The sequence below is a fragment of the Ammodytes marinus genome (assembly GCF_949987685.1).
Source record: "Ammodytes marinus genome assembly, chromosome: 2".
NCBI lineage: Eukaryota > Metazoa > Chordata > Actinopteri > Uranoscopiformes > Ammodytidae > Ammodytes > Ammodytes marinus.
In genome coordinates, this window is record NC_137231.1 from 26,231,806 (window position 1) to 26,259,353 (window position 27,548).

General features: G+C 41.2%; 1 protein-coding gene across 1 annotated transcript; it reads right to left on the bottom strand.

Moving 5' to 3' along the window:
• Positions 1-56: 56 nt before the first annotated feature.
• gak (cyclin G associated kinase) lies at positions 57-27,548 on the bottom strand. The gene is made up of 29 exons (XM_080039369.1): positions 27,238-27,548; positions 23,408-23,469; positions 22,600-22,659; positions 20,362-20,476; positions 19,627-19,769; positions 19,269-19,394; positions 18,403-18,492; positions 17,977-18,112; positions 17,408-17,520; positions 15,216-15,294; positions 13,619-13,736; positions 11,193-11,242; positions 10,912-11,060; positions 10,653-10,775; positions 10,389-10,522; positions 8,555-8,749; positions 8,326-8,443; positions 8,055-8,134; positions 7,738-7,931; positions 7,381-7,533; positions 6,995-7,158; positions 6,257-6,518; positions 5,601-5,798; positions 5,152-5,289; positions 4,963-5,049; positions 4,589-4,846; positions 3,968-4,116; positions 3,242-3,418; positions 57-2,704 (listed from the first exon to the last, which is right to left on the bottom strand). Exons 1-29 carry the CDS (start codon positions 27,377-27,379, stop codon positions 2,603-2,605), a joined length of 3,915 nt encoding a protein of 1,304 aa, XP_079895495.1. The 5' UTR covers positions 27,380-27,548; the 3' UTR covers positions 57-2,602.

Genomic DNA, 27,548 nt, shown 5'->3' on the forward strand with positions numbered 1-27,548 from the left:
ATGCTATGATATACTCTTTTATTTTGCTTATGTTATCAACGTGAAGCAAGCTGCAAATCATCAAAAACAAAGACAACAAAACAGATCAAAAGTGTTTTTAATTATTTGTTTTGCACGGAAATCTACATTCATAATAGTATGACGTAATTTGGTACAGTAAACACTGCCGATGTGTGGTTTTGCAATCCTCCCACTTTATACTATGATCATACTGTCAAACCGCTGAATTTCAACCGAAATTCAAGCATGAGTTTAGTTTTTTAGATTTTTCTTACATTTACTGGCCCCTCGTGTTGGAATTTTAACAAAATGTCCAAAATGCAAAAAAGAAGAAATAACTTCAGTTCTGCCATAAGAGGAAAAAAAAGAAACAAAACAGTAACAACAAACAGACTGAACAGACAAATGATAAACACATACCGCTTAACAACAGAGAGGATATATATTTAAAAGCACATTCGTATTAATAATAGATGCTTTGGAATGAAAAAAAACAGCAACAAAGAGGCTCACTGTGGTCAACTGTCCTACTTGCACTCGGCACATTCCACTTATATATTATCTGAAAATGTTCACTTGTGCCATTAATATGCATGAATACATGTCATAATAACCCAAAACCCTCCTGAAAAAAACATAATAATAAATAAGAAAACAGGTGATTTGATTGGTCCATGAGGTAAAATGTGAAAAAAAGAGAAAGAAAAAAAAAAAGGTAAAAGTTGGAAAACATTTTTCTTTTAAAGACATATCCACGAAAAACAAAAAGGTGAGGGAGAGGCTGAAAAAAAATGAAGGAGGAAAAGATTGTGATTGCCAACAAGAAAGAAAGCATGATGTCCAATTTCATTATCTTCCCCAAGAAAGAAACACACGCACACACAGTCACTCACTCACACACACACACACTCACATACTGACTCGCACAACTTTTCACCCAGTCAAGCATGAATCTCAAGAACAAATCACTTGCCCAGGCTGTACTCTTTAACAAAGCCACTTGATGAGGGGGAGGGGGAGTTACCTCTATATTTACACTGAAGTGATGATTAACTGACAGAAAAAACACTCAAAGCTCAGACCCAACCCAAACATACAAAAAAAAAAAAGAGTAAAAACCAAGAGCAACCAGAGTAAATCACCATATTCTCTTTAAGTTCCTTCACTTTTTGATCTCCTCCTATGCACTGACAAAAAAAATGAGGGGGGGGGGGGGTGTTAGAAGTGGGCAGGGCTCACAGAGACAAAGAATGGGGTGAATAATAATGTCAGATTTAAAGATGACGGGGTTGCTCAAAAGTGTGAGCGTTTGGAAGGCATGAGGTCTGCCACTCAGGGCAGATAAGACTCTTCTGTTTCTGCTACAAGAAAAAAGAGCACTTGAATAAAAGAGCCCACCCCTCCCTCCCGTGCCCAGTTTGGACTACCCTGGTTATTGAAATCAAACACACCTGCCTCCTGTTCCTTGAAGAGGTTTGGTGTGGGAGAGCATGCAGTTAGCTACACAGTATAGCCTGAGTGGGTGGAATTAAAAGAGCACTTCAAAAAAACAACAACAACAGACTGCCCATTTAGGTTAATATAATATGGGGCTCGGAAACATGTCCAGCTCCTAAAGTTGTCAGAGGTTCAAGGATGCAGGTTTTTAACAGCGATCTAAGGAGTGTGTGTAGCAGTAACAGCAATGGTAGAAGCAGCACTAGTAGAGTTCAGCAGGCAATCGTCTTGTTTTGTTTTTTCAGAGAGCAAACTGGCTCAAGAGCAAACCCCAAGTGTTGACCCCAAAAGGTGCAGCAGTACAAAGCATGAATGGGCGTTATCGATGGATTTACCTTGTTTCAAAGAGGGGGGTTAATGCTCCGCCTGCCTTGGTGGCAGGATAGGAGTTTGTTTTGCCCGTTGGTATGTTGCGAAGATTCATCCACACATTTATTTTTTGAGGCAACTAAGCTTAAAAACTTAACATTCAAATGTTTTGCAAACAGGTTGGCTGGCATGCTAAAAAAATGTAAAGCCATGTTCAGTTTTTTTTTTCTTTTACCAGTTCGCTAAATAACTGGTTGTTTGCTAATGTGCCAGGCACAAATGACAAACTTACCAGCCAGTGCCAACATGTGCCAGCATTTAACTAGTGTAGGGTCAATATATCTCTTTTATCTTTGTATCTTTTAACCACTTTTGTGATAATTAGCCGGGCCATTTTTTAAAAGTCCATGTATTATTTTATTTGTTGTTCCCATTTTGTCTTCTTCCTGTGATTGTCACCCATTCCTCCCTCCTGATGTTTGCAGCACCACTCAGGCAGTCGTACAGGTAGGCAGTGAGTTTAGGAACTATCACAATGTTTATTCAACTGGCTGTTTATGAACCAGTGAGGAAATGAGGCAAAAAAGGGTATTGTTTTCATTGACTGTTGAAACCGAAGAAAAGTAAAGAAGGACAAAGGGAGTGAAGGGAATGGTAGAGAGGACACCTCTCAGAGGCTCTGCCCAATGTGGGCTCAGTCCTGTCCTATCTGGCCCAGTCTAACACCCTGTTTGGTCAGGCCAAATCCAGTCCAGTCCGGTCTGGTCTGGTCTAGCTGGGATCCAGACCGAGGTTTTTAGAAGAGTGCTTTGGATCCCTGGTTCTCGAACTCTGTCCAGGCGTCATTCAATTCCATGAAGATCATCTTAGCGTAATGTTCATAAGGCTTGCCTGTTGCCTGCAGAAGGGAGAGAGAGAGAGAGAGAGAGAGAGAGAGAGAGAGAGAGAGGGCATACATTTACTAATAAACTTAGAATAATAAACATTAAAGGTGGAGTCAGCCTTTCTGGAGAATGCTTGTTGTCGAAATCACTTTGTCAAAATCTGTGAATATCTCCTCACGATCCGTACTGTCTGTGCGCTGAAAAAAATCCAGTGTTAATGCAAAGCCTATGTTAGGTAAACGGGTGTGCTGCTGGCTACGGTGGGCCCCTTTGTCTACATACTCTTTGTTTCCATACCAGTTTCCATACTAGTTAACAGAGCCTAGGCTGTGTATTGACACTAGATTTTTTTTCAGTACACACAGTAAAGTATAGGTAGCGGATTGTGAGGAGATAATCACTGATTTTGACAAAAAGTGATTTTTGAACACGCATTCTCAGGAATAGCATACTTCCAAATAAGGCTGTAAAATGGCTTCAATGATAATCAGCATACCTCTTTTTTTTTTTTTTCTTGTCCTTGTTAAATGGATGAACATATTATACTGTACCTTATCTGGGTGTACAATCAGCACAGCCTTCCTGTAGTACTTCTTGACCTGGTCTGGTGTGACCAGGTCAGCCATGCCTACAGGCTTCCAGCGGGTTTCTCCCTCCCACAGCACTGTGTTCAGGGTCGACAGCAGCGCTCGGATGTTCCGCTCCTTCCCCTCGATCCAGTCCAAGATCTACAACATGACAGTAAGACAAACCTTCACTAAACAGCCCTCACACTGAACAATACCTTAAGGCTTTGTGAGGGACAGTTATCGCAGTATCACCTGCCAATGTGTGTCACGTTGGTCTATCTAATCAGACCTTTTTGATAAGGCCGATTAGGGGACCCAGAATCCCATTTTGTTCAAAGGAAATCGTATGGTGCATACGCCAATAGATACAGGAGATTTACAGAGTGACCACAACTTTTATCAGTATTTTGTAACCTTTATTTGCCTAGGGAAGCTTTGCCAAGAGCCAACAATGTTACACTGCAGCAACAGTACAGTCAGTGGTGGTAAAAGACCTGGCTCAATGGCACCTAGGTACTGCAAGACAGGCAAGCACTGCTTTTTCACATTTCCCAACCGGATTTATCCTGTTTTCCTAAAGATCAAAGCCGCCCAGTCATAAGCAAATGCATACTATTCACATTGCATCCAATCAAGAATGTTGAGTTTTGAGTAGTGCATGCAGTTTCCAGAGTGCGTCAAGTCTTTCACATGTGTTTAGTTTGTTACCTGTAATTTAAGTGGATCGATGTCTTTCGTGATCTCCTGTCTCCTCATCTCAGCGATGGTCCTCGGTCCCTTCTTATCAAACGTAGAGGCGAAACCCTGAGTTGACAGCAGGTCCTCAAAATCGTCCTCTTTCACCTTCGGCTTAGGGCCTGCAATGAAGCACAGAGTAGTTAAGGTCTGACATGGAAGATTGAGTGGGAACAGAAAAAGAGGCAAGCAGGCTGTGCAAACTGTATACAATGAAGCTTTTACAGAGTAGTACAGAATTGCTTGAAAATTTAATGCAATTATGTCATGTGATAGAAGTGCAGCATCAGACGTAATTTTGATAGAATACGTTTGCTCAACTTTTTCCTGCACTTTAGCACAATTCCCAAAACGAGTTTGCAACACAATTCAGAAAAGAGAATCAACAAGATACTGTAATAAGTATTATTAATTAGCAGGTGAATTCGAGTGCTTTACTAACTTTACTTTCTTACCATATTTATCAATTTCTAAAGTTGGGGACAACCATGTTTAAGTAATATATGACTAATAATTGTGGAAAATCAAACATCATTTAATAACTATCCCTTACTCCGGTACCATATCCTTTCCCCTCTAGTCAATGTGTCTTACCAAATCCATGCCCGCGTACTCCTCTGTCCTCTCTCCCTCCAATGACACTGGCGAAGTTGAGGTTGTAGTTTGGTTTGGTGGGCTGTGTGCCTGCAGGCGGGGGAGGTGTTGTGGAAGTGGACCCAGACCCTGCTCCATGCTTCCAGGGTTTACTCTGGGCCGAGGCGGGCCTTCCAGACTGCCAGGCTTGAGTCTTAGCAGAGGAGGGAGGAGCCTTGGTGCTAAATGAGGGCCCGGGGAGTTTACTGCTGGAGGAACCTGAGGAATGACAGTCGGATACACATTAAACAGTAGTTTATTCATGAAGTGTTTCTTATTTTAACAGCATTTTCCCCTTTTGGATCAGCCACTTGATCTCTGAGCAGGCCTCTTACCTGGTATATTAGAAGCCAGGTTTCCTAGGTCCGCAAAGGGATCAAAGGTCTGAGACTTGGCCTTCGACATAGACGACACACCAGAAGCTACACACAAAGGAACAATTTGTGTGTTAGAATATTTCGGGTTTTCAAGATAGTCCTGAAAACAGACAGCCACAGATCCCTACACAATGTTCCTCCACCTACCTGTTTTGGTGTAGTTGGGTTTGCTTGCGGCGGTGCTCATGCTAGCCGTCGTGCTAGCTGCCCAGCTGTCCCACCCACCCAGCAGGTCTGGTTGGCTGGCCGATGATGTCATCTTAGGGGCATCTTTCACTAGCTTATCTGTTGAAACACAAACAATAAAAAACAAAAGTGTCACAAATTAAGTTCTTCTTTTGCATAATACCATTGTGGATAGAGAACAATAACACAAATGACTTGTGATCTTTTCTTTCTATGGAGGCACTAATAACACCTTGCATATTTTATATTTCACTTATTTTGTTCTCTTTGTTGTATCTGTAATTTTGAAGCAACATGGCAAAATCATTTTCTTTCAGGATGAATAAAGTTCTATCTTATCTTATATATTACACAAATGTCAACAGTAGGAGGACTGTGGTACGGTTGGGACATGATGCTGATGTACTCACTGAGGTTGAAGAGGCTTGAGTTGGAAGCAGGAGTGGGATTAGTGTGAGCTGAGCTGAACCCACTGGTGGCTGAACTATCAGAACCCAACAAGTCTCCAAACAGGTCTGGACCGGAGGCCTGTCGCGACGAACCAACACTGGAGCCCACGCCCGAGCCAGCAGAGCCCATCCCAAACGGATCAAACAGGTCGCCCATGGCTGCAACACATGAACACAGGGAGATGTTAATGCATAAAAGGACAACACATAAAGCCTCAGGAAACCTGGTCTGAAATACTAAAAATCTATATATGATAGTGAAAGTTGGTTGTCTCAATGTGCTCAAAATATTTTTTGTTCAACAAAGTGTTATACTATTTATGAACATTTGTTTTTCGAATCAGGTTGTTGTAAATCTGATTGAAAACAAATGTTCATAAATATTAGAACACTTTGTTGAACAAAATGTTTTTTTTACTGTCTTTAGACCATTTGACAGGACTGTGTAGGCATATCAAATGGTCTCCATGGCAACAGTAAAAACATGCTTAACTCTTTTCAGATGCTTAATATGATGCAACCATCTCCCCAAATGAGAGAGTACAGAAGGATTTTGGGGCTTTAATGGAAGGCTGTTATAATAGCACAGCAGACACATATTGAGCCTGGACCCTTACGTTTTGCGTCTGGCGTGGCCCCACTGGTCGGCCCGCTGAAGAACAAGTCCTCCTGCACCGCTCCGGTCTGGCCAGCAGGGGGTGCAAACAGGTCGTTGAGGAGGTCGCTGTTGCTGGATGCAGCTTTCATTCCTCCCTGTGCTGCTTGATGGGGAGCAGCAGAGGAGGAAGAGGAAGTGGAAGGAGGCTGAGGGTCAGAGTTCAACCCCAAGAGGTCAGCTGTGTCGTTGATGGGGGGTTCCTGGGGTGGAGGGGGGGAGGTCTATGGGGGGAAGAAGACAGAAATAAATGGAATGCTGTTCGGAAGAAAATAAAGCATTTATGGGTCCGCTTCATTACACACTATTTTAAAGGTGCACTGTGCAGTTTCAGGGGAGGGGGATCTGTTTACCTTTGCAGAGCTTACAGGTCATTTACAAAACATACTTCCTCTACATGTATTTCTTAGTATTGAATAATTATATCATCATAAATCAAACAAACTATTTTGTGGCATCTGGAACCTGTAAGGCTAGAATATTTTTAGTAAACAAAACTGTGGGCCCTGCTGCTGGAAACAACCACAGTGAAACCCTAACTCTTCCAGTAGCCCTTTAACTTCAAACACTGTTCCAGGGATCCAATTTTCCTTTGAGGAGAGTTTTCTTAACCAGTTATGAGAATATACCCAAGATAATTGTCACTTCTCTGACACACCCATAGTGCACCTTTAAAGCATTATATGATCTAACCATATACCTGGAAGTCAGCATCAAAGAGTGGTTCGCTGGGGTCACGTGAGAGTGGTTCTCCACCGGGGGCAGAATAGGAGTAGGACTCTCCTTCTGATTGGTCACTCAGGTCCTCCTGGTCATTCATGGATCCTCCTTGACTGTCTGGGGTTTGCTGAGAGCCACGCACATCTGCAAACACAAGGAGCTGGTCAGTGTGATAGTTGAAGGGACTTGATGTTGTTTTGGAATCAGTCAGTAAAGAGGGGGAGGTGAATCAAAAGGTCAGAGAAGGTTTTGTGGTTTGAAGAAAGGATGGAACTATAGATACTAAAAAGGTAGGGAGCAAAATCTAGAGGATGTTTCCAAGGAAATTAAATCCAAAATGTACCAATTAAAACATCAGGACAGTACCTTCCCAATCCAGTGTCTGGAAGAAGTTGTTGGCGTTGCTATCTTCGCTCATGGGAGACTCTGGCTCTGTTGCGATGGGGCCTTCAGGGCTCTGAGCCGGCTGGGGCGACTCAGAGTCAAAAAACGCTGGTTGACGAGGCAGCTCGGGTTTGCCTGTAGTGATTGAGGTTTAAAGTTTAGCTCATATGAAGAAAAAAAGAAAACTGTTGAAATAAAAACATGCTTCCAATGAGCTTGAGGGTTTAAAATATTAAAGATGTATGATATATAAGTGAACCGAGACAGATGAATGGATACTTGCAAACAAAACAAAACCATAAACCCGGAGCTTGACTTTTGTAAAGTAACGCCACTTACCAAACTTGCTGAGGATCTCTTGTTGCTCATCCCTAGAGGAGAAGAGTATTTTGGGGTTAAGGCCCTTGGTCTGGACCGTCTCCCATGGAGGGGCCTTGGTGCTGGTTCTGTCCCTGGGTTCCACCTCGATGTCCAGGTTGACCTGGAACAAGTCCGGGTACTTCTCCTGGATGTCACAGGCGTCTAAGTCGTACCTGGTCAGGAGAACAGGTAGATGGGAAAGATTAAAAAAGGACAAAGTACATTTTAAGAGTTGATTTAAAAAATAAAACTATTGGAGTCAGAATATTGCATTTCTCAAAATTGTGTGTACTCACTTGTTAAACTTGACAGTGGTCGCATTTCTAGGGACAAAGCCTGTGTGGAACTGGATCTGAAACATCTTCATGGATGCCATCTGAAACACCATAGTATAATATTTAGCTTCTTCATCACCATCTGTCAAGCATATATTCATATAACGGTCTTTGCACAGTTTATGCATGTTGCACTTAAGCCGTGTGTGTGCGTGTGCGTGTGCGTGTGTGTGTGTGTGTGTGAGTGTGAGTGTGAGTGTGAGTGTGAGTGTGAGTGTGAGTGTGTGTTTACCTTGGCCTGTAGACGTCCCCCCAGTGTAGATCTTGCATGGTAGATCACCACCAAAACATCTCCTTGGACCGTCACATTGAGGGGAATCTCTGCTTTCCCATCCTCCATCTTAAAATCACTACGAACAGGAAAACGAATAAGAGAGAGTGAATAATTAAAATGGCAACCTTTTTTTAAAATCTATTCTAGGGGTAAGCCAAGAGGCATTACTGTCTTTGCACAAACTCACCCCATCTTGTCGTACTCCCCTGATGTGGTGAGGACTCTCTCGTCTCCAACATAGACTTCACAGAACGGCCTGCACCCGCTGCGCTGCTTGTTGAACAGTGGCACGGGCGTCATGACGATGGAGTGAATGACTATGGGCTTGCTGTGGGGGATGATGGGCTCCTCTGCCATCATGTCACACATATACTCTATATACCTGCAACAGGCAAAAGAGAGAGAGAGAGAAGCAATTCATCTTTTGGGGTCTGTTGAAGATGATTCAAGATATGGCAAAATCTCAAACAAGATAACTAACCCAAATACCACCCAGGGCTGTACGCTTATTTTTTAAAGTGGTAGCACTGGTGCTAGCAAGCAAAAAAAATCAGTAGCACAAAAATAAATTTGGTAGCACACAAAGTATGATCGAAAACTTGCATAACCTTAACCCTTGCATTTCGCTCTAATTACCTTTGAGCATGTCATCTTGGTCTCATTTAAGATTCTCAATTAATATTATTTCAGTGTGTGCAGTAATAATTGTAGAAAAATTAATAGGGGTGCACTGATTGCAATTTAGACAAAATAATCTAACCTGCCAATTGCAATTTGGCAGGCTGTCGCACTAGTTAGGGTTGCCACCTTGGATTTAGGAAAAAAAGGGACACTTGAATGTTTGGGGCGGAGGGCTCGGCCATTATTAGGCTACCAGTTCAGACTGACCAGTGTAATGACCTATAATAACCATACACACCTACAGTGCTTTTTACAGTATAGGCTAAATAGGGAGACTGAGGTGGGTGGGGACCCTGGACCTTGTAGGGGGGCCCCGGAAGAAAAAAATGCAACCTTTTAAAGTAAAATTCATCAATCTGGTGCACTTTGAGAATAATATTGCATGCAACCAGGCCCAGGGGCCCAAGGGCTCGGGGGGGGGGGGGGGGGCCTAAGCCAGAAATACTGATAGTAACTTTAAATGTTGCATTGTCAAAGAGCTCATGTCAATAACAGGGTCCAACAAGGAATAGCCTAAATATAAGGAAATAAATCATCATGGCCCCAACTAGGTGACAAATAGAAAAGCAAGTGCAAAACAAAAGCATTATTAGCTCTGTCTAAGGGGCTTCATGAGGGACAGCTAAGCCCCCACACACAAAAGTAGCTTTCCACCCTGTATATGTTGCAATGGGCCCCTCCATCATATAACATGAGTCTGCAGACCAATCTACTGTACTGTTTTCACAGTTGCAGAGTAAAGAGTGCCTGTTTAAGAAAAATAATATTCCTTCTGCAGCTCAAGATTTGATTAAAATGTTCCTCTGCTCTGATGCATTTAACTTTAAAACGGTACAAAGAGTCTGGGCCCATTATCTCATAATCCGTCTATGAACCAACTGGTTTCCACAATCTTTTTTATTTTCGCGGGCAGCATGCACAAGCATTATTTATTAAAAAAAAAAAAAAAAAAAAAAAAAAAAAGTGTGGGGCCCCACACAGGGTCTTGAAACGGGCCCCGAGATCGTTAAGACCGCCCCTGCCCGCCCGCCTCTCCGATGCAATAGCGGGCGCAACAAACTCCTCGGCCCGTGTGAGACGGCCTTAACTACTGAACGAAGGAAGGAAATCAAATGAGGTTTTGGCATTTTCCCCAAAAAACGGGTCACAGCTGGTGAAAAAAAGAGAACAATTCTGGGAAAAACGGGACGGGTGGCAACACTAGCACGAGTGCGATTGGAGTTGTATTCATCATCGCACGTGATCAATTTCAGTAGCAAATGCGATCAAAACTGTCGCACTGTACAGCCCTGCCACCCCTTTCTACACTTCATCAGTTTGGAGGTGTGTTTTTTTCATACCTCTTGTGTGAGGGTGCAATGCCAGGTGGGCAGCGTTTCATGGAGAACATGTAGACAGCAGCCTCGGCCGTGGTGAAAAGGCGACAGAAACACAGGAAGGAGCAAACTGCCACCGCTGATGCCGCCCTGCCATCCTACACAGAAGAAAAAAAACGGTGAAGGTAAAAAAAAATGAACAGATATTGCTTATTGTTATCCCAATAATCTAGTTATGAAACAGTCTTGACTTCTCCTAACACCCTCTCCCTAGGAAAGGAAACTTACCAGACAGTGTACTATACAGATGTTCCTCTGGTCTTGTTTGAGCCACAGATGCATGTTCTTACACACACTGTAGAGACTGCGCAGGTTGGGGGCTCGGCGCACCTGCCAGTTACACTCTGAAACCTACATACAAAATGTGCATGGCTGAATAAAACAAGAATATTTGCAAACAAGTGAAGATAATAATTCACTCACAGCAATGAATGAGTTAGTAAATGTCCCACACATCCACCCACACAAACAAACACACACTCCATACCCGGTTGTGAAATCGAGAAGGCCTGTACGATCGTTTGGAGAGGTTGTAGACGGCGTAGTGACCAGCATGACGCGAATCCAGGAACAGCCGAACGTCCTCGATGTTGTTCTTTATCGCTGACTCCACCCCTTCTGCTGGAAAGGACATTACTACACACACACACACACACACAAGTGTCATTGTTACATCATAGGCTTTTCTGGAAATGTCAAACAGTCAGTAAGGGCGCAATTATTTAGGAGTAAAAAGGATGACATTTTATGAGGGGTTGCTGAGCCTACCTGCTATTCTGGAGGTGATGTATGATATATCCAGGTCCCCTTTGGCATAGCTGGAAGATAATTAACAGCACATATAAAAAGGAGTAGGTATACAACATAGTAGGGGGGGGGGACACAAACCACTTAAATAAAATAAAATGGTTTGCCCAATGTTTTACTATGGTCTAAAAGAGTACACAAATAGAGCCATTAACAAACAGCATGGTAACACAAAACTGGTTCAGAAACATGGAGGTTTTATATACAGTAACAATATACTATTAGTAATGGCTTTGAAGCCACAATGTCTGAGGATGGAGATCCTACTCAATGCCTTGAATGAACATCCCTGCCAGGCCTATCACACAATACCGAATTTTTACCAGTTTTGATGAAGTACGAAGTATTATTTGTTTCCCACAAAAACTAGCCAACATACATCTAACCTAAAGCTAACATAGCTCCTATGTATTTATACCTTGGTTATTATTATTGGCAGTTAATTGATGTAGAAAGTAATAACATAAATCAAATTGGAACAAAAAGCAAAATGATTCCCACTGAAAATATGAAAAAACTTCAGACAAAGAAACAAACTGTAGGAAAAGCAAAGGAATGTATCTATCTATGCGGATGACACTCAATTCTATCTCTGTCAGGACAAACAGGCGGCGCTGGTTAAGACACAGATGTAGCGGATATGGGGATTTAGTAAGCAGACGAGGCAAATTAAAAACTTTTACCACTTATTCATTCAGTCAGTCATTCAAATAGGGAAGAGGTACTGATTTTGCAAGCCAGTAGAGATGCTAAAATGACAATGATTCATGTTAAATGAATGCTAAAGGTAAAGAAGAAATTGTTTAAATTATAAAGGGAACGTGATGGATATCATCACAATAGTTCGCTCAAAATAATTGATAAATGACGACCCAGTTGTCTAAACCTGATGAAGAAAAAATAATATCCAAACTATTTTGTCCTTAAAAAATTAAACATACATCCAAAGTATGTATACAAATATGATTGGTGTAACAAGGAGAGTTAGACTCCTTCAATTGCAATACAACTTTGAGGGATGTTGCATTTGCACTGCTTTCCCTTTATCAACTCTATACACCTAAAAGAACCTTTCAAAAACAAAGGATATCATTGCTACACCAGCTGCTGTAATTTTCAAAATTTGGTTTTAAATGAAAACCGACCAATAATTTACTTTGGATCATGCACAATTTATATGTTTCCCTTGTTTTGCCACTGCCAGATGTCCCTTTCCAATCATTGACCCTTCCATTCACTCACATAAATGCTACCCATTCACATCACATCACACTCTGCATTCATTCAATCATATTATTGAATGTGTTATGTTAGGATCAACAAGCTGTGATGACAAGGCACAGCACAGCAAAAGCTTAGTAGCCTATGTGTTTTGTTTTTCTCTCCTCTAAATCAAACACAGACTATAGAAAAACACACAGAGCAACGCACGAGTGGACGCACTTGACCGACCCATATTTACCTTGGGTTGCTAGGTGATGGACACATAGTGGGACCATGAGGGATTGGGAACAGAGAAAAAGAAACAACAACAAAAGCAAAAAATAAACAAAAGGACCAAAGAAAATGGAACAAACCGATGGACAGGAAAAAACCAAACCAAACATCAACATTGAACAGATGTGGACAGAGCGCATATTGAAAAGGAACACTTTACTTGTTTTATAACCCATTGAAACATGTCAAAAAGGCTGCCAGTCTATAACATCAACAGTCAATGATGCCTCACTGATAACAGCGGCCAAGTGTAACAGACTAGATCACACCCACCATCCAAATACTGATGCAAGCGGGAAGATTTTTTAAATTTTTTTATGGGAGATTTCCAAACAAAGTGAGTGGAAAACCCCTTATTTCAGACAGCCACACAGCAAAATGTTCCTTTTGAAAAAAAAAAGTAAATCTGAGGCCGTGGTAGGGATGAAAATTATTGGTTACAAAATTAGCAAGTGTACAATCATCTTAATTTACTTCAGGTTGATGCAACCGTGATGACAGATGATAACTTACAATTAGAAAAACCTATGCAATCTGATAAATGCCCAAATTAGAAATCCCTCGCAGGACCAGTGCATTTAAATTCTGAAGATCAGATTTTTCTCACTTTCAAAATTGTAATAAATGAAAATACGAAAAAAAATTAACTAAATGTTGAACAGTTAACCCAACAGGTGAACAAACATAAACATGATAGGGAAACATGAGATACATTTTGCAACGCATGTCCATGTTATGCTTACTGAGGAAAACACTGGCTTACACGTTATATGACCAACGCACAGGGTTGTCTGACCTGTCATTACAATAACTGAAAAGTACATGAGTAGTATGGAATATGAATCAATAAAACGAGGATAATCAATGCAACAAGGTTAAGAGCACCTTACCTAGCTACTGACTGGATGACCTTAGAGGAAGTGTCCTTTATGTTGGTCAGGAAGCGCTCCGTTCCTCCACGTAAGATATCAAACAGGCCACTGCCGGCCTGGTCAGGATCGTACACGCCTAAAGGCATCATGGGAAGAAAAAAAAGAGAATGCTCAATGTGATGCACTGTCAGATGGTGTCATTGCTTAAGCACTGACATTGGGTTAAGCAAGAGAAATCAAGGCTCACAGTTTAACCCACAATGACATTAAGACAGCATGCATAGTTTGTAATGTTTTTATTTTCTAATAATTGTCTAAATGATTGATGCTACCATAAATGACTTATTACATTACGTAGATAAAATATTAGATTATTGAAAAGTAAAATATATCTAATATACAGTATGATTGGACCAGAAGACTGGAGTCACTCCTCAAGAGGAGGAGTGAACATTCTGCCTTTCAACAGATGGTCGAGTGGCCGTACAGAAATCCTCTTAATGGACCGCACACAGCCTATGTGCGTGTGTGTGTGTGTGTGTGTGTGTGTGTATGCGTGTGTGTGTGTGTGTGTGTGTGTGTGTGTGTGTGTTAATGTTTGTTTGTGTGCATGGGGAAATGTTAAACTCCTTATGCACTTTTAGAGAAAGGTTACACATAAAGAGCAATAATCTTGTGCCCAAGCTTTTAATAATGTAAATCAAATATTATTAAAACAAAATCAGCAGCTATTTCTACAGTTTGTGTATTTGGCTTCAGTTTGCTTTAGACATACATGTATAGTGTGAGATCACCAACAGTCAGCGTGCCACACATCAATATGTGGTCTCATCGTGTGATTGTTCCTTGCTATTCTTCTAAAGATTGACACTCAAAGCAATTTATTATCTCAAACGCTGAGCATACCAGCCACCATCGACACATTTAAGTCAAGGTTAGTGGGTTAGGAGGGACAAGACTATTATGTGTAGATATTGAACCAGAAACCCTGCTCTAACCATTAAAAAAAGAGAGACGTAAAATATCTCAACATGTTGGAAAATATCCCACCTGATTAATCATGATTCTATAAAATATCGTGAAAAGCCTCTCCCCATAATTCCTCACACCTGAGGATCTGGACTAATGGGTTTACAACAACTGACCTACTGACCGTACACACGGGATGGTGTCTGTATTTTCTGTGTCACCAGGATAGTCATAGGTAGGAGTGGATGAGTGTGTGTGTGTGTGTGTTTGTGTGTGGGGTTTGCCAGTGTTTGTTTTGTGTCCCTTGATGATCAAAATCAGCGGTTATTAGATAATGGCTTTGATTCATGAAATAAAGTGTCTAGCTTGGTAGAATCTCAATGGCAAAGATTACAAGACAGCTGTAGTAATATTAATGTAGTTATTTCTGGCAGTTTGCTGCAAGAGAACAAACGTATGAATATCCTAAGAGTCTATGTTTGGGTTATACTTCAGTCAATCAATAAATTGTTACATTTCCTGGTCAAACGCCACTGCTCTGTTTTCAACACTTGTAACAAATACACACTATTAAAACAAAATCTGTAACATGCACCGTCCCAAAGCATACACACAGAGCATCATATGACACCAACAAAAAGTTTACCGGCATTGTTGTGTACGTTGTGGATCTGCATGGGTGGCTGCGCTCCGTTGTTGCCAAAGCCTCCGTTCTGCTCCAGCAGCTGCAAACATTCATATCCGTCATACACTGGACGCATACTCGAGTACGCACTCAACATGGTAGCAGGTCGGTCAATACACCATGAAGGATAAGTTGACAGAAAAATAGTCTAAAAGTCCTAGATGTCTGTTTAAGATGGTCAGCATCCAGAAAAGAGAATAACAGAAAATAATTTAAAAAACAAAACAGAAGACAAAGTACATCCCAGCAAAAACTAAAAAGAGGACTTGAGGAGCTAAAGGAAAGAACCCATCAAATCAGGACTGTCTGTCCCTAAATGTAAAATCCTCAGTTCAAAAGAATTCCACTAAGGAGATGCATCATATTTGCATTTTTTGAAAAGTTGTTTGTTTCTCATCTGAAAAGAGCTGGAGGGTCTGGGTCTGTGTTTCTCTTCCCCTCCCCGATGTCTACTGTATTTCTCTCTCTCAGTATTTCACTTCCATGTCTGTTTCCTTCACTGCTCTCCTTCCTTCCTCTCTCTCTCTATATTTCTGCACCGAGGAGCAGCAGAGAAGGAGAAGGATTATAATCTCCTTATGTCCAGCAGGGAAACCCCCTCTTAACTCTAATCAGATCAGCGATCGCCAAAATCTGCCCCTTCACTCAGTCAGCACACATTTACCAATCCTTATTATGAGGATTCAGTTTGATAAGAAATTGATTGAGATGCAGAAGAACTCTTTAGTTTACATATTTGTTCTGAACTAAAGAACTATAGAACAAGACAGAACACTCAAGTGTCTGCAGCATCAATAAGGAAACATTGCTTTTAATACAGTGGTTCACTAGTATAGTATTTCCAAATCGTGGAAAAAAACTAAATGCACTGGCTAAGCTACATACAGGGATTTTGCAGGTTTCAACAAGTTAAAGGTTAAGACTATATAATACTCTTCACATTCAACACGAATGCTTTGGTTCTAAGTTGGTTTTGTAGTTTTGCTACATCATCATCAATACAACATCTTCTCCAAAACACATTTAAAGGTGAGACTGAAGTTAAAGCTACTGTATGGACTTCATAATCCAAACGATTTTTACGGCATATTTTAAGGCCTAACATTAAAGTTATTGGACTTTAGTCTTTTGAAGGACCTGCAGAAACCTGGTTTTAAAAGTTTTGAGAAGAAAGAGGACTTACTCTAAACCTGGAGACTGTTGACATTAAAATCTGCTTTACGTATTATAAATCACAACTGTGGCTGAGGCTTTAGTGTTAAGTAGCGGGATTTGTGGATTTGCGGCAAGATTGGTGAGGCTGCGGCTACTTAGCTGGTCATGACCTGACAGCATGCGGAGTTAAGTGCTTTTCTGTTCCTCAACATTGGCTAAAATTGGAAATCAGATTGGGGCTGAATTATCTGTGGGTGGTCAATAGAATAAGTGTCTTGTGACTTTGGCAGACTCAATGACACCCAAAAACATTGCTTTACCACGGAAGTGTTGCCATCACTTCATGTTTGTTTGTTTTTATTTAAGTTTTAACCATTTTCCATCTGTGCGTCACTCTGTCCCTTTGGACCCATTAGGTACCATGCCAGCTGGGAAGAGAGGAGCCAGGGCAAGAGAATACAGACTCCTTTGTGTGTGTGTGTGTGTGTGTGTGTGTGTGTGTGTGTGTGTGTGTGTGTGTCTGTGAGTGGCCTGTCAATAGCCTCTTCACAGACTGCCACACATGGAGGATGAAAGCCTAAATCTCAGCCCATCAACTTGTTTACTCCAATGCACAATATCAAGAGAACATGCAAGATGCTAGAACATTGTTGATTATTGCGTTGAATTTGCATTAATAAACAAATACTTAAATATACAGGGTACAGAAGCCACCTAGCCACAGTTAGAGATATCCAACCCTGTCAAAAGTCTTTACTAAAACATTCACTGATATTTCCAATACAATCCAATAGTATCCACTATTTGAATTTGTACTGTATTTTTGCGTAACCACAATGTAGAAACCAAGGACTTTCACTTCAACAAAAACTGCAATGGAACAGCACATGCTAAAGAAAGCATAACCACTTTTGGAGAAGATGTACTGTAGTATCACTTCTTAAATGTGGTTAAGTAGTATTTTTTCAACACAATCACACACAATCACACACACACACCTCTGTAATGGGAGACTTGGGGTTGACGTTGCGTGCTGCTGCTATCTCCTGGAGCTGATTGACCAGTTCCGTGATAGACAGACGCTCCTCAGGGTTCATCTTCAACATGGAACCTGGACAGAGAGGGATAGAGGAGGAAGAGGAAGAGGAGGAAGAGGGGTGCAGAGGAAAAGGAAGGAAATGTTAAAAATCTTAAGAAGTAGTTAAAAAAACATAGAATATTGTCAAAGGAAGCCATTCATGATCAACAATTACAATGTGGGATATATATAATTGCTTAATAAACAGCTGTCTTTATTCACATGCAAAGCAATCAAGGCGAACAAACAAAATGATTAAAAACATATTATTTAGATTTATAATAATTTATTTGAATTTTCTGTGCCTCTGTTTGTGGACCGTTTTAAATGTTCCACCAGGTGGAGCTGTTTAACCTAATTGGATTAGCTGGGACCAGGCGCTGGCATCACCACTGTCTCCATATGACCTTTCTGTTTGTTTTAGAAGTGCAAACCTAAAAACAAGCTGACAGGCAGAAATGGGCAGACACCGTATCAGAAGGTACGTACGTATGAGGTTGTGGTAGACAGTGTACTTGACGTCGTTCTGAGGGATGGAGTATTTCCCGTTGACGATTTGCAGCTTGGCCCCCTCCTCGAACGGGTGCTGCTTAAAACACAGCAGGTAGAGGATGCATCCTAAAGCCTGCAGGAGGGAGTGGGAATAATAAAGTCAACTATGCTGAATGAGACTCTCAAGCGTCCTTTTCTGAATGAGAGTGTAGAAAATTCAGGAAATACTCACAACAAAAGACATTTACACAAAACACAGTCAAAAGACAACTCACAACAACAAACAGGGATTGGGTGATGCACAGCTAATCCTATGTAATTAGTTGTGTGGCACCTTTTTGTGGCATCATAGAGAACCTAGAATCATACAGTATTTTCCCCAGACCTAAAAACAGAAATAAAAGAAAAGGACAAAGCTCTGACCCAGATGTCTTGTTTCTCGTTGATGGGGAAGTTGGAGTAGAGATCGATCATCTCTGGCGTTCGGTATGCTGGAGTCGTGTTCCTTGTGATCTACACACAAACAGAAATAATAAATAATGTTAAACACACAACCACTGCGGCTGGACCAATGTGAGGTGTGACTGCTGATAAAAACAAGTGATAGTATTTCTCAATGAGAAAAGTGAATTAAAAAATAAATTATAAAACAAATTTCATGAAAGGACGTGTCCCCATAAAGAGAGCTGAAACAAATCATTCCAAATTCAAACTGATCAACCATCCACCTCGGATTTTCCATCATAAAATGCTCTTAACTCAAGCATATCTTTTGTACTACTAGAGTGAAATCTAGAGGTGATAACATCTAGGACACCAGGTTCACTGGGGTCCTGTGAACTGAGGTCATCTTTCTGCTGTAGAGTGAGCTCCTGTGTGCGTGAGTGTGTGTCATAAATACAAATGAACCTGATTGATCTGTGCTTCCTGGATTTCTGGCTTCTTATTTAATCCAGGGTTTCTGGTTCCTGTCACCACGGCGCCAACATCAACCCCCCCTTCCCTTCCCCCCTTTTCAAATTCTCTTTTATGGTAAAATAATCTTGGTAAAATCTGGACCATGAAACGGATCGTTTTTTGTGACAGTGTAATCAAAGACAACTTCAGAAATCAGCATGTTAGTTTATGAGCAGTATGTTAAAACTGCCTTGTATATAGAAATCACAATATGATTGAAAAGAGGAAAAGAAACCTCACTATGGTGTATAAGGGGGGCACCTGTTGAGCTCAACCTGATGTGCGAGTGCATGCTTGTGCTTGTGCGTGTGTGTGTGTCTGTGTGTGTGTACCTCATCCTCCACCATGGACCTCTTCTGTGCCGACCAGCTGTAGTCGGGGTAATGTGACACTGTGGTGGCGCTGCCAAAGTCACACAGCTTGATGGTGCCCTGGTTACTAATCAAGAGGTTCTCAATCTGCAACACGTCAAGTAAGCGGTAAGTAAGCATGCCAATCCATACACATTAAATCACCAATTAGTAAACACAATAGCCCCTAGTTGAAGGTAATATCAACTACTGTGAGTTAAATTGCAGCATATTGATCACACAATAGAAAATGTAGTCAGATATTAATGGGTTCCATTTGATTTCTTTCATTCTGGGACTGCATATTATTCTTTCATACAATGATCAAGCGGTTACAAACCTTGAGGTCTCTGTGTATGATTGGAGGCTTCTGTTTGTGCATGTGCTGCACGGCGCGGCACGCCTGGTAGAGGATTTTCAGCACAGTGTCGACCGACAGAGGAGCCCGCTGCTCTACACGCTTTATGAAGTCCACCAGCTGACCTGAAGAAGAAGAGATAAACGGGGACGAATGAATGAAAAACCCATCGGACAGAGTGAAAGCAACACCTGCCACCAACCAGATGTCTGTTAACTGTTAAAGTTGTATGTGATGAATAATCATTTCTTTAATTTCATCATATAAAGCTAAAAAGTCTAAAATTGTTCATCAAATAAGGAGAAGGTGCTTCAACTAATGCCATTGTTAATACATCATTTTCAAGAGTAGTTTAAGAGTGGTTCGTTTTCATTACGTAGTTTTTTTTTTTTCAGCTTTGTAAGCAAATTCTGGTGAAAATGACCAGTCAGAGGAGAAAGGAAGTAGAGCAGGAAGTGGAAAAGCTGCAAACGGGAAACCGTTTCTTTATCAGCGTTTTTCAGTCAAAGTTACTAAGAACTGGTTCTGATTACTCAAGGCTTACCGCAATCCATTTAAACTGCTCTGTGAGTAACAACTAGTTTAGTAGATGAGAAAGAGCTAGAAGTAAAACAGTGTGAGAAAATGTGTGTGTGTGTGTGTGTGTGTGTGTGTGTGTGTGTGTGTGTGTGTGTGTGTGTGTGTGCGTGCGTGCGTGCGGGGAAAGTGCGTATTTACCTTTACACAACTCTGTGAGGATGAGGAACTCGGCCTGTCCGGTGTCTGACTCCTCCTTACTGATGGAAGCAGCGGAGCAGAACTGCACCATGTTGGGGTGACCGGACAGCTTTTTCTATGGAGCAAGTGGGTCAAGGAACACTCAGTAGAAACACTGCTTTGGTGAAGCCTATAGCTTTCAGTCATTTCTCAAATTTCAAACAGAAATCTCTAATTGTGCTCTGGTGACATAGTTGGTAGGCTTTAACCTGTGACTTGTCTATTCTACCAACCACTTCGGAGAGCGTGTAATATAATGGTTCCTACAGCCCGGGTCGAGTTAGAATTAAGACTTCGAATGCCACTTGGAATGAAATTAGACCGACTCCAATGACTCAAATTGATCCAGTCGGCCATCCACTTTAATGCATAGCCGAGCAAGCCTCACAAGACATGACAATTATTCAATTCTAAATCCGTACCACAGCTTAATGGTCTATCAGTGGAAGCAGGATCAGATTATAGATAGGGTGATGAGGGGAGGAACTCACTGATGACTTGAGAAATGAATTCTTCTGTCTGTGTTTTAGCACTAATTTGATTTGATTCAATTTATTTCAGACATATCAAACATACAAAACAAAATGAAAAGCATGGAAATAATGCATTGAACGCGATGAGACAATGTTGTAAAGCAGCGGTTTTCAAACTGTGGGGCGCGCCCCCCCTGGGGGGCGCGGGGTTATGGCAGGGGGGGCGCGGATGAATATGTAAAAAAAAGAAAAACTAAAAAAAAAAAAAAAAAAAAAAAATTATTATTATTTTTTTTTTAGTTTTTCTTTTTTATACTAAGATCACGGCATAGCTGGACACAAGTTCTTCTGCTTCGTTCCCCTCACTGCATTTAAATGCATTCAGTAAATTACAGAGAAATAGGTCTCGTTAAAGAAAAAGAGCACCAAGCCCAACCCAGAGGACCCTGCATACATTTTGTTTATTTTAAATTAATATTTTTATGGAAAATCCATGTGTCCTTCTTCAATAGCTTCTAATTCATCAGACCCAGTGTCTCCAAATTATTTGTTCACACACTTAGCCTCTTAATTATCCTCTCAAAGTGCACCAGATTCATGCATTTCACTTTAAAAAGGTGAAAAAAAATCTCCCGGGGGGGCACACCCCCGGACCCCCCTAGGAGGGTCTGGTTCTCTGCTGGCTACTATTCTCCTCCAGCAGGACATTGGAGGCACTAGCAAGAAAACACTGGGTGTGTGAATGACATTTAACTAGGCAATAATTTGGGCAAGTCTGTCTGCCTATCTTTCTCACTCCGATGCACACTCAGTCAGTAGTATCCATGCTTAAAGGAAGCAGGATTAAAACACTGGATTAAGATGTTAAAATGTATTAAATGTGTTTAAAAACGCACAATTTTTTTTAGAATGTTTCAAAAACGTTTAAATTTGTAAAATAATTTTTATTTATTTTTTTTGGGGGGGGGGGGGCTCCGCTGAAATTTGTTCTCTGAGGGGGGGGCTCACTCTCTCACACTTTGAAAACCCCTGTTGTAAAGGAACATGGAACACAGTGTATACATTTCCAAATAGCCTGCGCCTCCACAATGTGCCGCACAGCGTAAAACAAATATTGCACAAGAGATATCCCCAGCAGTTTTAGCTGCTGGCCACAGGGTCTGTTACTCCCCTCCACTGACTGAGTTATCTCAATATTAAAAGCTTGCTCCATGACATAAAACCATCCCCAGAGACATTGAAATACATTAGATCATCCTGTGATTTGATCTGTTTTTTTTTCTGTAAACCCCTGACTGAATAGAAATATCTGGGAATGAAACTCCTTAAGAATAATACATTTTTCTTCCTGCTCATGACTTAAACAAACTTTGAAAAGAATTACAAATGACAAATCTTTTAAGTAGAGAACCACATGATGGATACTAGAAGTCCTTGTTTGGTAAGGTTAACCACGTAAGTATACATGAGTTTCAGCTATCAATGTATGTATGATGCATTCACTGTGGAGTGTTGCCAATACACTACAGGTGATCTTGAAATGACAGTATACTACTTGGGAGACGTGGTAACTTGTGAGGTCATCGGTTAAGAGTTTAACTTGCCTTTGTCACATGTTGCCACCCACTGCTACGTGCTAACACAAGAAGGCTCAACTCTGACAATACCAACAAACAAAAAAAAACAGGTGTCTTTCCACGCTGGTCTGGAAATGATAAAAGGATACCAATAAGCAGACTTCCTGTATGATTTCTTTGTTCTTCTCTTCCTCGTTGGACAGCAGCCTCTGAAAGAAAAACACACACACAAAGACCATTGGTTTGGTTGTTGCTTTTCTGGGAACAACACATCAGCGTTTTGTTAAACAGGACTGCGCTGTACCAATCGATAACAATTCATACAGTGTTAGCTTTGAACATGAAAAACTGAACAGTTCAATGGCCGCTTTCACAATTTCACAATAAAGTCTAGACTTGGGCCCTAGAGAAAACCCTACAAGCTCAATCCAAAACATAGCCGATACTCAACAACACAGTCTGTTTCTGATTTGTTCATTTATCATTTCTTGCATTATAACTGTAAGCGCTTCACTGCTGAACTTAATCAAAACTGTGCCATCATTTTCTTTAAACCTGGTCATGCTTAAGGAGTGTTTCTTGAACGATAGGATCTGATATTGCTGCCCACACAGTTTCATAGTATGTGTTTAGCATAGTGTCTAGATAGAGAAAGGGGCTAAAGTTCTCTCTGTGTTATGCTATGAAGGGAAGGGACACATACAATTGGAAGTCCACTTATATATGTAGTTAGTTACAGAGTGAAAACCGTATTTCATACTGATTAGCATTGGATATACTATTTAGTACTTACTGCATATTACAAGTATGTGCAGAATCAACATGGACAGAGCTAGTGTTCCCCGATTCAGTGTATAATAAATGCAGACTTAACAAATGAGCGTTTGAATGAATTTGCAGTGTTGACCAGCACAGCCCTATTATAAGAGTGGGCCCAACCTGTGACCTTCATCTTACCTTGAGGGCAAAGTCTTTACCGCTGGTCATGTCCTGGGCTTCATACACAAAGGCAAATCCACCTGAGACAAACATAAAAACAGGGAGAGCAACCAGGATGAAATGTGCAATCATTTTGTTGTCATTTAAACTACATGACTTGTACATAGCACTTTTAAACTCTTAAATTGATACATAGAGATTCATCTTAGGTGTTCATTGTATTTCAGAAATTGTGTAATACAGTGGAATGTAGCTACTGTCTTGAATTATAGTCAAACTTCTATGGCGTGTGTCAAAGTGATGACAGAGTAGCAATGACGCAACAAAAACCTCCCCACTTGATATTTCATAAATATGTGTCACTGCAAAGTAATTAAGTTGTAAATACTGCCAGCACACCATTGAGATCCCATCCAAACTGGCTACTGCATTTGTTTAGGACAACTTAGTCTTGTGATAACTGATAAGAGATAGACAGCAATGAAATAGACAGCAACGCCCTGCTTCCACTCACACACACCCATTAACATTTAAACCTGAAAGCTGCCAAGTATAGCCACAGTCTGATCTGTTGGCCACTGAGCCGCCACGTTGGAGACTTCAGTGCCTTGCTCAAGAACAACACAAACATACAGCCTTTCCTGTCACAAGCTAAAGTATTCAGTTATAATAATGACTCCGTTCGCCTTGTAAGACGTGTTCAAATGTTGCTTCAGAAAGACATAGCATTGGATAGGCTGTTCTCAAATGTTTGAGGAGAACCCAATCACTTAGAACATGCCGTTAGTTTAGTCAACCTACAGCATGTACAATGCGCCAAATATATGAATGCAAAACAACTGGATAAAGGATCACACATGTTTATTAATCAGTACATCAGTGTGTGTGTGTGTGTGTGTGTGTGTGTGTGTGTGTGTGTGTGTGTGTGTGTGTGTGTGTGTGTGTGTGTGTGTATGCGTATGCGTGTGTGTGTCACGCGCTAATAAGAAAATATATTTAACTAGCCACAGTCCAAACAAGGCCAGGGAGAGGTTTCCATAGTGATGAGTAAATCAACTACCAGCCTGTGAAACCTGAATGAGCAATGAGCGCACACACACACACACACACACACACACACGATATCTTATCTTTAACGCTATATTTACATAGGAAAGACTGTCAAGATGTGCAGCACACAGCACAGTGTCTTTTATTTTGTCAGTATTTTTTTTTTAATCTAGTATGGGATTCTACCCAGCAACCCTGTTACACACCATTGTGTTTAAAGCACAAATATATAAGCATTTCATTCCATTTTTGAGTCCATGCCTCCTACTTGTTACACATAGTTTACGTCACTACAAGCAGTACAAACAAAGTGTAGCTAGCTATCCAACCAACTAGCTCATGCTTTAGTGTCCACTAAAGCAACATTTATATGCAACACCAGGAACTTTGCTTTGGGAATGCACAACCATCCCTGGAAGGGATCACATGTCCTCTTCTGTGTAGTGCCGGCAAAGGAGGGGACTGAAACCTGGAAGGCTCCATTTCCTTCACTTCAATTGCCAATCTATTGCAGGACAAACACTGAGAATGGTGGTAAGATAAAATGACTACACCTGAACCAAACGTATTAAACCTTAATAGGGCAATCTGTTTGCACATCTTATCCATTCTAGCTCTGAATAGAGAGTCCTCTCTGTCTGCAGAAAGAAAACAAAAGCCCTGACATGCATCACTGCTCCTAAACACCTGTTTAAGTTGTGAAGATAATAACCTCTTTCTCAGTAAGCTGAAGAGGACAAGAGTGGGGAACTGAGCCCAATAATATCATGATGACTACCTATGCCATTGCTTTGTGTTTGGTCTACAAAACAGCTAAGTTGTTTCGTAAATAGACCCACCAGCAGTACGTGCCCACAGCTATGCCAAACAAGATTCTTTGAAGTGGAACTTCTTTGCCTAACTGCCCAAGTGGCTGGTACTGCAGGCAGACAAACTAGTCATAGCTCCTGAAAAAAAGAACCGTTTGATTGGCTACAGCCGTCCATTGTATTCTCTAACCAAAGATCTCGATGAGGAAACGCAACAAAGGCACCTTTCAAAGACCTTGAGTTTACCATCTGCTTTGATTTCAAAATGCTTTAAAAAGGTGGAAATCAGCCATTCTGGAGAATGCTTGTCGTCAAAATCAGTGAAAATGTCTCGTCCCTGTCCACTGTCTGTCTGTACTGTGTGTGTGCCGGAAAAAAAATACAGTGCTGCTAATACATAGCCTATAGTCTCTGGAAACGGCCATGTTGCTGGCTACGGTGGGCCCCCTTTGTTTACATAGCAGTTTACAGAGCTAGGCTGTGTATTGACACCAGACTTTTTTTCAGCACACACACAATACAGACAGGTAGTGGATCATGAAGAGATATTCACCAATGTCGACATAATCGATTTTGACAACAAGCATTCTCCAGAATCGCTGACTCCAACTTTAACCTCAATTCAACCAAGTATTTTTTTTTGTTTTACACACAAATCTGGAATTCAGTAGGGACCGAAGGCCTTGCAATGAGTCAGAGTGTTGTTAGAAGCGGACATGGTAGCGGGTAAAGAATAACAAAGGAAAGAATGCTTCGGTCAAAAAAACAGTTTCCTCGCGCTGAAGGTGCAGAACTAATCGGTCAGAATAATTGGTTCACACACTTTCCAAATCGGGTGGACTGAAGGCAACAACTTGCCAATTACTTCAAAGGTTTTCTGTTTTTCCTGTCATTTTGGTGGTTTGTTTTAAGAAAATAGAAATGACACTAAAAGTGAGGCACGTTTACTTGATCCACTGAGGCCAAACAATGGATGAGTTCAACTCTGACCCACTGCTGGTCTGACAGGCTGAAAACTGTTGACACTAAAAGATGAAGCACTTAGCTGTGGCCTACTTGATCTCACAGCTGCTTATGTTAAACCACAGATTGAACCAACTGTCTTGTTGAATATTTGGATACTTTTTCAGAATAATACAAATTTGCAGCAAAGGAATAAAGGGGACACAGCAAAATGGTTCCCTATACTTGTTTTGGTTAATATGGGTCTGACATGCAAGATAAAGAAAACCAAATAATATAAATCATCTTTTTAAAATTCCATTTGAATTGATATTGAAACAGATTGCATTCAAACATTTTCATCTTTACTTCTCCATGTTTTTCTTTTTGCAGCCCTAAAGAAAAACATCAATCAATTACGTTTTAATTTTTTAAAGGAGGGATGAGATGGGACAGGAAATCACAACAATGTCTCCCTTGATGTCATCGGCCAGAATCCTGCACATTTCTGCAGGTGCTTTTGATGTGTAATTAATATAAAAAATTAGACCTGGTAACAACATAGCTAGCTAAATAGGCTAGGCTATGATATTTGATTTCTAACACAGAATGCATTCATGTCATTTCTCCATGATTATGAACGTACCCCTTGAGTCAAACATGTCTTGCTGCCAATGAATATTATGAGGTTTGAAAGTATGTGGCTAACTATGGCTTGAGAGAGTTGGTGCACAAATAACATGTAGCTGTGCTTCTGTTCTGCGTACAGTCGTGCATCTTGTAGCTGTGACATGGACTGCAAGCTGAACATGAAACGTTTTCCACGCATCACCTACACATGTCACCCTGGGGGAATTCGTTAGACACGCACGAAACCAAATGATTACCTGTTGTTTACTTGGTGACTCATAGCTCTGCAGTTTATTGTCATTGACTACCAGCTGAAGTGTCACCAGTGCTAGCCTAGTGCTATGTTCAGCTAGCTAGCATGCCTAGCCGCGCAGAGACGCGATAGACATCTCTCGTGGGGCGGTAACACCAACTCACCTTCCGCGATCACCCTCCTGATCCGCAGTTTCATGTCGCCCAGCTCCACCACTTGTCCGACGAAATCGTTCTGGTCCCGGCTGGCCGCTCCGAGCGAGCCGGGCCCGGCCAGGAAATCCAGTGCCGACTGGAACAGGGACATTTTTCTTATCCGGCGACCCCCTCCGCTTACAGACTGACGAGAGGCCCGCGGCCCTCCAGATGAGGGAACGCGCTGTCCGAATCACTGGTAGACTCGGCAGAAACACTCTACGGGGTGTTTAACGTGTTACATAGGCTGAGAATTAGCTAATATTATCCTTTCACTGGGA

Bases quoted from the DNA above. Each gene is read 5' to 3' on its own strand.
- gak (XM_080039369.1), bottom strand. From the start codon at position 27,379: ATGTCCCTGTTCCAGTCGGCACTGGATTTCCTGGCCGGGCCCGGCTCG. The intron at 10,776-10,911 runs GTATGGAGTGTG...TTTTGTATGTAG, and splicing joins CTTCTCGATTTCACAACCGG to GTTTCAGAGTGTAACTGGCA. The intron at 4,847-4,962 runs GTAAGAGGCCTG...GTCATTCCTCAG, and splicing joins CCTGGCTTCTAATATACCAG to GTTCCTCCAGCAGTAAACTC.